The sequence below is a fragment of the Salvelinus sp. IW2-2015 genome, linkage group LG2, assembly GCF_002910315.2.
Source record: "Salvelinus sp. IW2-2015 linkage group LG2, ASM291031v2, whole genome shotgun sequence".
Lineage (NCBI taxonomy): Eukaryota > Metazoa > Chordata > Actinopteri > Salmoniformes > Salmonidae > Salvelinus > Salvelinus sp. IW2-2015.
In genome coordinates, this window is record NC_036839.1 from 21,644,126 (window position 1) to 21,656,751 (window position 12,626).

General features: G+C 44.7%; 1 protein-coding gene across 1 annotated transcript in view; it reads left to right on the plus strand.

Moving 5' to 3' along the window:
• LOC111976762 (voltage-gated delayed rectifier potassium channel KCNH8-like) overlaps positions 1-12,626 on the plus strand; it is a 211,247-nt gene that overhangs the window by 181,920 nt on the left and 16,701 nt on the right. Inside the window, 5 exon segments of the mRNA XM_024005873.3 lie at positions 2,553-2,615; positions 2,618-2,680; positions 2,683-2,721; positions 2,724-2,749; positions 3,133-3,382. Coding sequence (XP_023861641.1) covers positions 2,553-2,615; positions 2,618-2,680; positions 2,683-2,721; positions 2,724-2,749; positions 3,133-3,382 — 441 coding nt within the window.

Consider the following 12,626-nt stretch of genomic DNA (forward strand, 5'->3'; position numbering starts at 1 on the left):
GGCAAATTAAATAAGAATGTCATTTAAAATTGTAGAAAAGATTAAATTAGAAATTACAACAAAATTTAAATACAAAAAAATAAATCATTTTATAAATCGTTATGAATCCTTGTTGCGCTGAAAGCCCTTACAGTTCCCCACTGATCCTTAGACTACATCTCCCCTCAGGCCACATCACAGTGATCAAACCCACTCCTTGTCGCATTTTGGAGGTGTTGGTTCATTTAGGTCATGCCTGTCAGACTAGTTCATAATAAATGGTTCAAATGGAAACTGCATACTTATAGCTCAGATGAAAAAACAGCAATGTGTTTGCAGTAACCTGCCCTTCCCCAGGGCTTCTTGCAAATGGAAGAACTGTCAATGATGTCACTGAGAGTGTGATGTCTATGTATGTATCCCAAATGGCACCCTAGCTCCACATAGTCCAACTACTTACTATGGGCTCTGGCAAACGAGTGCACAATATAGGAAATATGGTGCCATTATCAACACGCAGGGAGATGGTGTAACAAATTGACCCCATTCCAGATGTCCAGTCTGGTGCTCTCTCAATAAAGGAGGGCAGTAAAGGTCTGTTTCATGAGAAAGAGGAGGAGGGCTATTACTTAGGCCTCAGTGCAATTAAAGTGCTGAAATTAAGAGTGGAGGCTACACAGACACACACACACCACCACACCACACACACACACACACACACACACACACACACACACACAGGCTTGTCACCAGAGCATAGCACTGTGCCATTACTGTCCCAACCAGCTGAAATGCCATCCACACATTAACACGCTCTCTAGTGTCAACACAGACACAGATTCATACACTTAAAAAAGACACTGCTCAACACTGAAAGTAACACATCCATACACATTTAATGTGTGCGCACACAAACACAGCACAAAACACTCATACATCCTGCCCAAAATTATCTCATTGGAACATGTCAAAATAGGCACATTTAACCTGCTTTGCCTGGAGAGTTGAAGTTTAACACGGTTTAAATACAGCTAAGCTGGCTATAGTCCTACAGGTAACAGGTAACCGTGGCGATGTGCCCTACAGACGGAGAACATTATAGAGCTTCATCCTCACAGGGAGAAACAACAACCTGTCTACCCAGAACCAGACTGTTACACAATAAGAATGATATGACCCTCCAGGATCATAGGACTGAGGTACTCACTGATTGTCTAATCGGTCAGGAGAGAGTTCTTAGAATGCGCCCCTTCAATGTGTCTGCTTCAGTTGGCTCTGATATTTAACGATCCATGTACACACAGTCACAGCACCCTTGTTAGTGGCCCCTTCTATCAGACTTACACACACTCTCAACCTCAGTCACTGTTGTGGAGACACACACCCATCCTTGCAAACCTCCAAAAGCAACAACCCACACAATCACGCAGAGTCAAAGTGTTCTGTGCCATCAGTGRAGTGTGTGTGGTTTGGTTTTACTATCCTTGTGGGGACCAGAAAGGATAGTAAAACAAGGAACATTTCTCCAGACCCTACAAGTAAAAAGGCTATTTTAGGCTTAGGGGTTAGGTTTAGGGTTAGGGTTACAATTAGGGTTAGGGTTAGAATTAAGGTTGGGGTTAGGTCTAGTGTTAGCATTAAGGTTAGGGAAAATATTATTTTGAAAGGGAATAAATGTTTTGGTCCCCACAAGGATAGTAAAACAAAAGAGTGTGTGTGCGTGTGTGTGTGTGGAGAGAGAGAGAGATGGAAGAGGGGGTGGTAGAAAGAGGGGAGCCGTAATCAGACACACAGAGAGAAGGATAAGCAGGAAAGAAAGAGATAAGAAAGAAAATCAGAGGGAGAGAGAGAGAGTCAGTGCAAACTTCTATTTTGGCAGGGGTATGCTATTGAAACGCTGTGAGTGTAACCGGTGTGGCTAGCTAGTTAGCGGTGCGCGCTAGTGGCATTTCGATCCACTTGCTCTGAGACCTTGAAGTAGTTTTTTCCCCTTGCCCTGCAAGGGCCGTGGCTTTTGTGGAGCGATAGGTAACGATGCTTCGTGGGAGGCAGTTGTTGATGTGTTCAGAGGGTCCTTGGTTGAAGCCCAGGTTAGAGCGAGGAGAGGGACGGAAGCAACACTGTTACATGAGCAATGTACCTTCTGTAGATACAGTATGTATGTACAGTACTGTAACAGATGACTGTTTGATCTCTCTGGGCTTGGTGCAGATGATTGTTGTGCATCTGGTATCTGTATCTTGTATGTGAAACTATTTTCTGTTTGTATCATTAAGTATTATCTATTTACTGATTCTTACGTTGATCACACACTCACTCACGCACGCACGCACGCACGCACGCACACCACACACACACCACACACACACACACACACAACACACAACACACACACACACAACACACACACACACACACACACACACACACACACACACACACACCACACACACCACACACAACACACACACACACTACACCCCCCCCACACCCACTTCCCCCTCCACACCCACTTCCCCCCTCCACACACAGCAACACACACACACTAACCTCTCCCTGTCCCTTTCCCCCAGCCCTGATGCATGCGGTGGTGTTTGGTAACGTGACCGCCATCATTCAGAGGATGTACTCTCGGCGCCCCTCTACCACACCCGTACCAAGGACCTGAAGGACTTCATCAGGGTCCACCGCCTGCCCAAGGCCCGGAGCAACGCATGCTGGAGTGCTTCCAGACAACCTGGTCTGTAACAACGGCATCGACGTCAGCGAGGTGGGTTATAACAACAGTGGACTAAGCAGTCCTTCTCTGACGCCTATGCTGCCACTGTCTCGCACGCCTCGCTCCCGCTCTTTCCCTTTCTCTCTCTCTCTCTCTCTCTCTCTCTCTCTCTCTCTCTCTCTCTCCTCTCCTCTCTCTCTCTCCTCTTCTCTCTCTCCTCATTCTTGTATTTCTTTTCGTGTTCCCAATACTCCTGTTGGTTAAAAATGTAATTCCTCCTGTATTGATTCTTCTCTCAATTCAATAACTTGTTTTGCCTCTCTTTCTTCCCCCTGTTCTACCTCTTCAACTTTCTCTATCACCTGTCAATCCTCTCTGTCCAAACTCTAGCGCTCATCTTTTATTCTTTCTTTCTCATCCCCCACTCTCTCTAGTTGTTGAAGGACTTCCCAGACGAGTTGAGGGCGGACATCGCCATGCACCTGAATAAGGAGCTATTGCAGCTGCCGCTGTTTGAGTCGGCCAGTAGGGGATGTCTGCGCTCCCTGTCCCTCATCATCAAGACATCGTTTTGCGCCCCGGGAGAGTTCCTCATCCGCCAGGGAGACGCCCTGCAGGCCATCTACTTTGTCTGCTCCGGGTCCATGGAGGTGCTGAAGGACAACACTGTGCTGGCTATACTGGGTAAGGAGACATAGGGCACACAGACTCACGCACGCAGGCACACATGTACACACGCACACAGGCACACATGTACACACGCACATACGCACACAGGCACACACACATAAGTGCATATACCTGATGACATACACATTCTAACAGACCTGCTTTTGTTTTCTGAACAATCACACAATACACATGCATTTGCTGTGAATTACACAGCCTGGTCTCATAGACTAGACGTAGCATAGTAAACATATATCCGGGACACCCAGATTAGTATGATATGTTACGTTTGGTATGGCTACATTAGACGTGGTAAGGTGGTTGGTCGGGGTGGATGGGTAGGCGTAAAACACAAACGTCTAGCAACCCAAAGGTTGCGTGTTTGAATCTCATCACAGACAACTTTAGCATTTTAGCTAATTATAAACTTTGCAACTACTCATTACTTTTTAGCTACTTTGGCAACTACTTAGCATGTTAGCTAATCCTTCCCCTAACCCTAAACTTACCCTAACCCCTAGCCTAGCTAACGATAGCCACCTAGCTAACTTTAGTGTTAACCACCTAGCTAATGTTTGTCACAACAAATTGGAATGTCACACGTTTTGCAAATTCGTAACATATTGTTCGAACTGTAAATCGTAACATATCATACAAAATGGATGATGGACATCCACAAATTAATGCATACCATACMAAACGTAACATATCATAATTGGTATGTCCCGGGTTTACATTTACTATGTTACGTGTACCCCTGAGTCCAGGTTGAAATACAGGGGAGCACTGGCTTGGAAACCCCCTAACCCCAATCTATACCAGTTTAAATCTAGTTAACCTTTACAGTATCAAGCAGTTGATGCATCATATAAGTAAATGTCTCATATCTTATATCTACAGGCTGATCTGTATTGATGGGCACTAGGCTATATTATGACCAGAGAGATCACTCCAGATTCAAGTAGAAATGTGGCGTTTTTGCAGGTCCCCAGGACATCAGGAGAAGCTGTCAAAACCGTCCACTAGGGGCAAAAAAACAACAACTCAAAACAAGTGCCAGGAGCTGGGATTAAACCAGCAGTCTATGTAATTGGAGCTCACTGCTTAGACCACTGAGCCATCCATCCACAATGAGTTAGCAAGGCCAGTCTTAATTAATGGCTATACTTAACCTGGAGGTGTTTTTCTGTTTTAACCCTATCCCAAACCTTAATCCTTAATTTAACAAATCAGAATTAATGCCTGAACTGTTAACCAATCGGAATTATTGCCTGATCTTAACCCTAGAGTTATTCCTATTTTAACCGTATCCCAAACCTTAACCCTTAACCCTTAACCAATCAGGATGAAATGAATTGAGTTACTAGGCAAAAATAGATGTTTGTCCAAGGACGTCAAGAAATGACATGAGACTGTGATAGCTTGTTGCAGATTATGACTTGTGTTGAAGAAGGGGCCTATTCGTATTACTACAATGACATATTGAAATGTTGAAGTTGATTAGGGTAACTACGCTCAGAATTATGAATTATTGTCAGTTGGGAAAGTCATTCAAGACCATGTAAGGAAACAACAAATTAACGTACAAGTACCCCCTCACACACGAACAAACACACCCACACAGACAAACAGAGTTGACTGTGTGACAGACTGACAAAGGATCCTTTCTCAGTACACTACCGGTCAAAAGTTTTAGAGCACTCATTCAAGGGTTTTTCTTTATTTTTACTATTTTCTACATTGTACAATAATAGTGAAGACATCAACACTATGAAATAACACACATGTAGTAACCAAAAAAGTGTTAAAAACATCATAATATATTTTATATTTGAGATTCTTCAAATAGCCACCCTTTCCTTGATGACAGCTTTGCACACTCTTGGCATTCTCTCAACCAGCTTCACCTGGAATGCTTTTCCAACAGTCTTGAAGGAGTTCCCACATATGCTGATCACTTGTTGGCTGCATTTCCTTCACTCTGCGGTCCAACTCACCCCAAACCATCTCAAATGGGTTGAGGTCGGTTGGTTGTGGAGGCCAGGTCATCTGATGCAGCACTCCATCACTCTCCTTATTGCCAAAATAGCCCTTACACAGCCTGGAGGTGTGTTGGGTCATTTTCCTGTTGAAAAACAAATGATAGTCCCACTAAGCTCAAACCAGATGGGATGGCGTATCGCTGCAGAATGCTGTGGTAGCCATGCTGGTTAAGTATGACTTGAATTCTAAATAAATCAAAGATGGTGTCACCAGCAAAGCAGCCCCATGCCATAAAACCTCCTCCTCCATGCTTCGCGGTGGGAAATACACATGTGGAGATCATCCATTCATCCACACGCGTCTCACAAAGACATGGCAGTTGGAACCAAAGATCTCCAATTTGGACTCCTGACCAAAGGACAGATTTCCACCGGTCTAATTTCCATTGCTCGTGTTTCTTGGCCCAAGCAGGTCTCTTCTTATTATTGGTGTCCTTTAGTAGTGGTTTCTTTGCAGCAATTCGACCACGAAGGCCTGATTCACACAGTCTCCTCTGAACAGTTGATGTTGAGATGTGAATGTTAGTTGAACTCTGTGAAGCATTTATTTGGGCTGCAATTTCTGAGACTGGTAACTCTAATGAACTTATCCTTTGCAGCAGAGGTAACTCTGAGTCTTCCTTTCCTGTGGCGGTTCTCATGAGAGCCAGTTTCATCATAGCGCTTGATGGTTTTTTGGTACTGTACTTAAAGAAACTTTCTAAGTTCTTGAAGTATTCGTATTGACTGACCTTCAAGTCTTAAAGTAAGGATGGACTGTCGTTTCTTTTTGCTGATTTGAGCTGTTCTTGTCATAATAAGGACTTGGTATTTTACCAAATAGGGCTATCTTCTGTATGCCCCTACTACCTTGTCAGAGAGAATGCTACGAGTGTGCAAAGCTGTCATCAAGGCAAAGGGTGTCTATTTGAAGAAATTAAAATATAAAATATATTTTGAATTGTTTAACTCTTTTATTGGTTACTACATAACTCCAAATGTGTAATTTCAGTGTTCTAAAACTTTTGACCAGTAATGTAGACTGGCCAAAGTCAATACATTTCACAGAGAGCTGACGTTCAATCAGACAGACCTGGAGACTGAGAGGAGACCTAGCTCATTGTTTTACTATCCTTGTGGGTACCGAAATTCAAAATCCTATTATCACTAACCCCTAATCCTAACCCTTAACCCTTAACCCTAACCCTTAACCATTCCCACCCATTCCTTCTCACCCCGTCTTAGAGGGATACTGCTCCTACATAATTCTAAGGTCTATTGAACCATGTCCCCTCCCTCACAACCCTCGTTCCATGGACACACACATTAATCCAAATAGCCCTAATGCTGAAATGCTATGACAACTCCAGTGCCACTTCCTCTGTCTCTCGCTCTGTCTCTGTTTTCTTTTTCTCTCTCTCTCTCTCCTACTCTGTCTTGCTTTCCCTTTCTCTCCTTCTCTTTCTCTCTAAGTCTTCTCTTCTTTCCTCTGGATCCACATACCTGTTTAAAGTTATATTCGACGTGCCTCAACTAGATATACAGTAGTAATCATGAAACCCTTGTCAACATAAATATACTTCTTAAGCGTATCACTATAGGCCCTACGCTAAAGGACTAACCATTCCAGGCACGAAGACTCACACGTCAGTAGACACACACACTTTTCTAGCTCACGTCATCACCCACAAACACACACACCTCTGCTCCCGCCCGTGGACTAATGTATTTGCTCACACACACATACCTGTCATCATTACGCACATACAGTGTTTTAAACCAGTGATACATAAAAACATGAAACAACACACACAGCAAGCACATCTATTTACATATAAATGGAGGGGGTGTGTGGACAGCTAGATGTCATGTATTCATGTGGTGACTGTTTGTATGGAGTACCACTATAAGCAGGGAGTGCTGCAGCCCCCTCAACACCCCTACAGCCCGTGGCTATGCAGGGAGGAGCTGTGTCTTCCAAGTGTATTGTGTGATAACAGACCCCATAGTCATGTGTAATGATGAAGGTCAAGCCTCTAGCGGTTAGCATCAAAATGGCTGCTTAGTTTCCTCATTTAAAGGTGATTATGTCCCACATGCAGCACTTGACTATCATTCAAAGATGATATGTAAAGAGGGCGTTATATGACCTCGAGGTCGGTAGCCTTGCTGGTTTTCAAGCCCTACCCTCTAACGAGGGACTGATTTGAGTGTTTACTTCCAGGGGAAGAAGAAAAGCAGCAGCGTTGCTAACCTTGAGGCCCTGGTTTGAGTATCGCTGGTGTTGGGTTTCACGTTGATGCATGATCCCCCTTCACTTTTCACTCGCCTGCCGTTCTTTACAGACCAGAGTGTGCCAGGGACATATGTTCAGCCTACTACAGACTGCGTGTGATTGTACAGCGTATTGCAGCCTTAATAGAGATGTTATGTGGTTGTATAAGCATATAAGCAGTGGGTCACATCATGTGTGTGGTTAGGAGGGATAGGACGCTCTTCTCTAAGGGGTGCATGTGTTTGCGTGCATGTGTATGTTATTGTAATGTGTAGGTAGTGCAGAGTAGTCAGCAGTACATAGAGCTATCTATCAACATAGTGTGTCAGACCTTCGTCTATCTGTCTGTCGCTGGAGCAGAGTGAGAAGGATTTACGCACAATATCATCTCCTTAAATATGTCCCCAAAGCAATATATCAAATGATCTCTATTCATGTGGAAGGTCAAGTCAATACTTTGTGACTGTCTATAGGATGTGTTCTTTCATTCATTCACTTTTTCTTGTTCAGTATATTCTCTTGTGTCTGTCTTTCTTGATTCTAACAGCACATCTCTAGCCTTTGTTTCTCTCCTTCCCTCGTGGGGGGGAGATAAGCAAGCAGCTCCTGTGTCTACTGACGTGTGAGTCTTCGTGCCTGGAATGGTTAGTCCTGTAGCACAGGGGCTATAGTGATGCGCTTTATGGTTACTACTGTATATTTAGTTGAAGCACGTCGAATATAACTTTAATCAGGTATGGTGAGAGGGAGAGACATATAGAGAAAGAAAGGGAGACAGAGAGAGAGAGGACGAGAGAGACAGAGGAAGTGGCACTGGAGTTGTCATAGCATTTCAGCATTAGGGCTATTGGGATTAATGTGTGTCCATGGAACGGGAGTTGTGAGGGAGGGGACATGGTTCAATAGACCCTAGAATTATGTAGGAGCAGTGTCCCTCTAAGACACGGTGAGAAGGCATGGGTGGAAATGCTTCAGATAGTCTAATTATGCCCCTTTGTCCTACTGCTACTGGAAAATCATCAACAACAAACCCTCTTCCAACATTTGATCTCTATATGTTTTCAATGGGATTACACTGAGAATAATATAGTGAAGAATAATACTTCAAGCACTGGAAATTCACTATACTTCKTCTCTAGATTTTCTTTATGACTTCTTTCTCCATCCTCCTCCTCGCTTCTGTTTCAAGCATCACTCTCTTATTTAGTCTTGCTCTCCTTCTATCTCTGTGTGTTGGTGTCTGCTGCTGTGCTGTGTGTGTGTGGAACATGGAGTCTTATAAAGAATTAATCATTTCTGTCTCCTCTCACACGCATAGAGAGAGAGACAGAGACAGATATCATGCTCCAGTGGGTCTAGTCCTGTCTGTCTGCCCCCGGGGACTATGGAAGGGGACAGATAGGTGTTCGCGCTGAGCAGCCACCGACTGACTGGGTCCTCCTGGGGGGTTTGTAGCTGGAGGTTGACTTAGCTGGAAACAGTGAGTTCTTTCTAACGTCACTAAGGCAGAATAGAAAGGTGCCATCAGATAAACAGATGGAGGGATGGATATCGCATGGATATCAAATGTATCAATACTTTTTCAAATATACTGCCTTAGCCCAGTCACCACCATCCTGGGACTGTCAAATCCCTCTGTATGACTCAATGACTCAATATGCTTTTTGAGAAGGCTGTCGTGTCGGTTTGGCCGGACGAGAGAGAGAATATCCAGTTGAATGCTATGATCCCTTAGTGATGCCACTTGTTATATCCACTTCAATCTGTGTAGATGAAGGGAAGGAGACAGGTTAAAGAAGGATTTTTAAGCCTTTTAAGCCCTGAGACAACAGTTTCCTGTGTCTATCAAGAATGGTCCACCACCCAAAAGACATCCAACCAATTTGACACAAGTATGGGAAGCATTGGAATCAACATGGGCCAGCATCCCTGTGGAACGCTTTTGACACCTTGTAATCCAATCCACGACGAATTGAGGCTGTTCTGAGGGCAAAAAGGGGGGGAGTGCAACTCAATATTAGGAAGGTGTTTTTAATGTTTGGTATACTCAGTGTGTGTGTGTGTGTGTGTGCGTGTGCATGCGTGCGCATTACAGTTTTTTTCAATTGCTAAAGTGCATTGGTCAAAACTGAAGTCACATTGTCAAAACTCTTCACACAGTCAGCYAAATAGAAGTGTATGTGGACCAAACTGTGAATAATTTGTCATTGCTTTCACACAAAATGCAATCAATGACCACATTCTCCGAAGTCCATGAACTCTTTTCTCATTCATACTCCACCACCTGCTAAACTATATATTTGCCGCACATGTTTTCAAATGCAACACACTGTTTCCAAAACAGTTAAAAACACATTCAAAACAGAATGATGGCAAATGTCGTGCATTTCTGCAGTAACCAGATTGAATCATATAGAACATCTCAGCAGAATATTTAATCATTCCAAACACAGCTGATTGCAATTTCAGCTGAAAGCCTACCCAAGTGTCCTGTTCTTAGTCTCGTTACCAAACAGACAAAAGAGGACGTCTTCGGAATGATTTAGTTTGGAAACATGGATSAAGGAAGACAGGTTGGTGGGGAAAGAAGAGTGGCAGGGAGAYGGAGAATGCGTGGAGGACAAAGGAGAGGAASACCAAGAGCGGTGGTCTCTAATGAGATAAGGGCCACAATTATTGACCATGTTGTAAACCATGGTCTCTCTTTGAGAGAGGCCGGTTTAAGGGTGCAACCAAATCTGCAGCGTTCAACAGTTGCATCAATAGTACGACATTTCCGGCAAAACAACAGGTGAGATGTGCATCCTTCAATGATAATTGAACTACATATTACAGTACAATACAGTATGTTCACATTTTTACATGTACTGACATTTTGAAATATATTGATTGTTTTGTGTTTTTCAGTAGGATCCGAAAGTTGCCTCCCACAGGAGAGAGAGGCAGAATATTATCAGATGCACAGGAAATTGCCATTGTTGACATGGTAATTGGCAACAATGTAATCAAACTGCGGGTAATTTGGGACAGAGTGCTGGCAGACAATATCCCTTTTGGGAATGTGAAAACGGTCAGCACAACGACAACCAGAGTCCCAGAGAAACATAAAATAAGGATGAAGCAGTTGTACACTGAACCCTTTGAGAGAAACATTGAACATGTGAAAGAAGTCCGGTATCAATATGTCCAGGTAAGATGTCTGTTCAATAACCAAACTGGGTACATACACAGCTATGRATAATGTAAAGTACTGTAAAKCTGTGGATTTATTGTATTTTATAGAGTAATGGAGATGGAAGCCAGGCAAACTGCACATACATTTATCTTTGTGGATGAAGCTGGATTCAACCTGGATGTCCCAGTCCAGAGGAGCTAACATCACAATGTGTGCAGCACTGTCCAATGATGGTGTGCTGTTACACAAACCACTCATTGGCCCCTACAATACAGAGAGGCTCATTTATTTTCTGGATGACCTGCATAATCAACTTGTGTCAGCGGATGAGAGAGGGGGAAGAAACTTCCCTACCTTCGTTGTTGTGTGGGATAATGTGGCATTCCACCACTCTGCTGCAGTCACAGACTMGTTTGCTGCACATCCCAGGATGTCAGTACTATTCCTGCCTCCATTCTCCCCCTTCCTAAACCCCATAGAGGAGTTCTTCTCTGCGCGTAGGTGGAAGGTTTATGACCACCATCCACATGACCAGATGTCCTTAATGGATGCCATGAATGCAGGGTGTGGAGACAACTTCTCCTTGAAGACCTGCCAGGGTTGTATGTAGGCGAGAGTGCGCCTGGACGTGACGGCCAGGGTGTATAGCACGTTCTGCCTGACGACTGCCAGGGGTGGTGGAGACACTTCTCCTGAAGACTGCCAGGTGTGGAGACACTTCTCCTGATGGGAGAACTGCCAGGGTGTGGAGACACTTCTCCTGAAGACTGCCAGGGTGTGGAGACTTCTCCTGAAGACTGCCAGGGTGTGGAGACACTTCTCCTGAAGACTGCCAGGGTGTGGAGACACTTCTCCTGAAGACTGCCAGGGTGTGGAGACACTTCTCCTGAAGACTGCCAGGGTGTAGAGACACTTCTCCTGAAGACTGCCAGGGTGTAGAGACACTTCTCCTGAAGACTGCCAGGGTGTAGAGACACTTCTCCTGAAGACTGCCAGGGTGTGGAGACACTTCTCCTGAAGACTGCACGGGTGTGGAGACACTTCTCCTGAAGACATGCCAGGGTGTGGAGACACTTCTCCTGAAGACATGAGGGTGTGGAGACACTTCTCCTGAAGACATGCCAGGGTGTGGAGACACTTCTCCTGAAGACATGCCAGGGTGTGGAGTTGAGACTTTGAGACATGCCAGGGTGTGGAGACACTTCTCCTGAAGACTGCCAGGGTGGTGTGGAGACACTTCTCTGAAGACTGCAGGGTGTGGAGACACTTCTCCTGAAGACTGCCAGGGTGTGGAGGACACTTCTCCTGAAGACTGCAGGGTGTGGAGACACTTCTCCTGAAGACGCCAGGGTGTGGAGACACTTCTCCTGAAGACTGCCAGGTGTGGAGACACCTTCTCCTGAAGACTGCCAGGGTTGGAGGGACACTTTCCTGAAGACTGCCAGGGTGTGGAGACACTTCTCCTGAAGACTGCCAGGGTGTGGGAGACACTTCTCCTGAAGACTGCCAGGGTGTGGGAGACACTTCTCCTGAAGACTGCCAGGGTGTGGAGACACTTCTCCTGAAGACTGCCAGGGTGTGGAGACACTTCTCCTGAAGACTGCCAGGTGGATGACATTGCGGTGAATGCGCGAGGTTGGTTGAGTAATCCAGAAGATACTTTCCAAGATGCATCGGCAGAGACATAAGATGCGATGTTGATGAGAATATGTGGCCAAATGCAGGAGAGAGAGAGAACTAGAACCCTCACAGTACTGTACAGTATGAGTGATTATACTATACATGTTG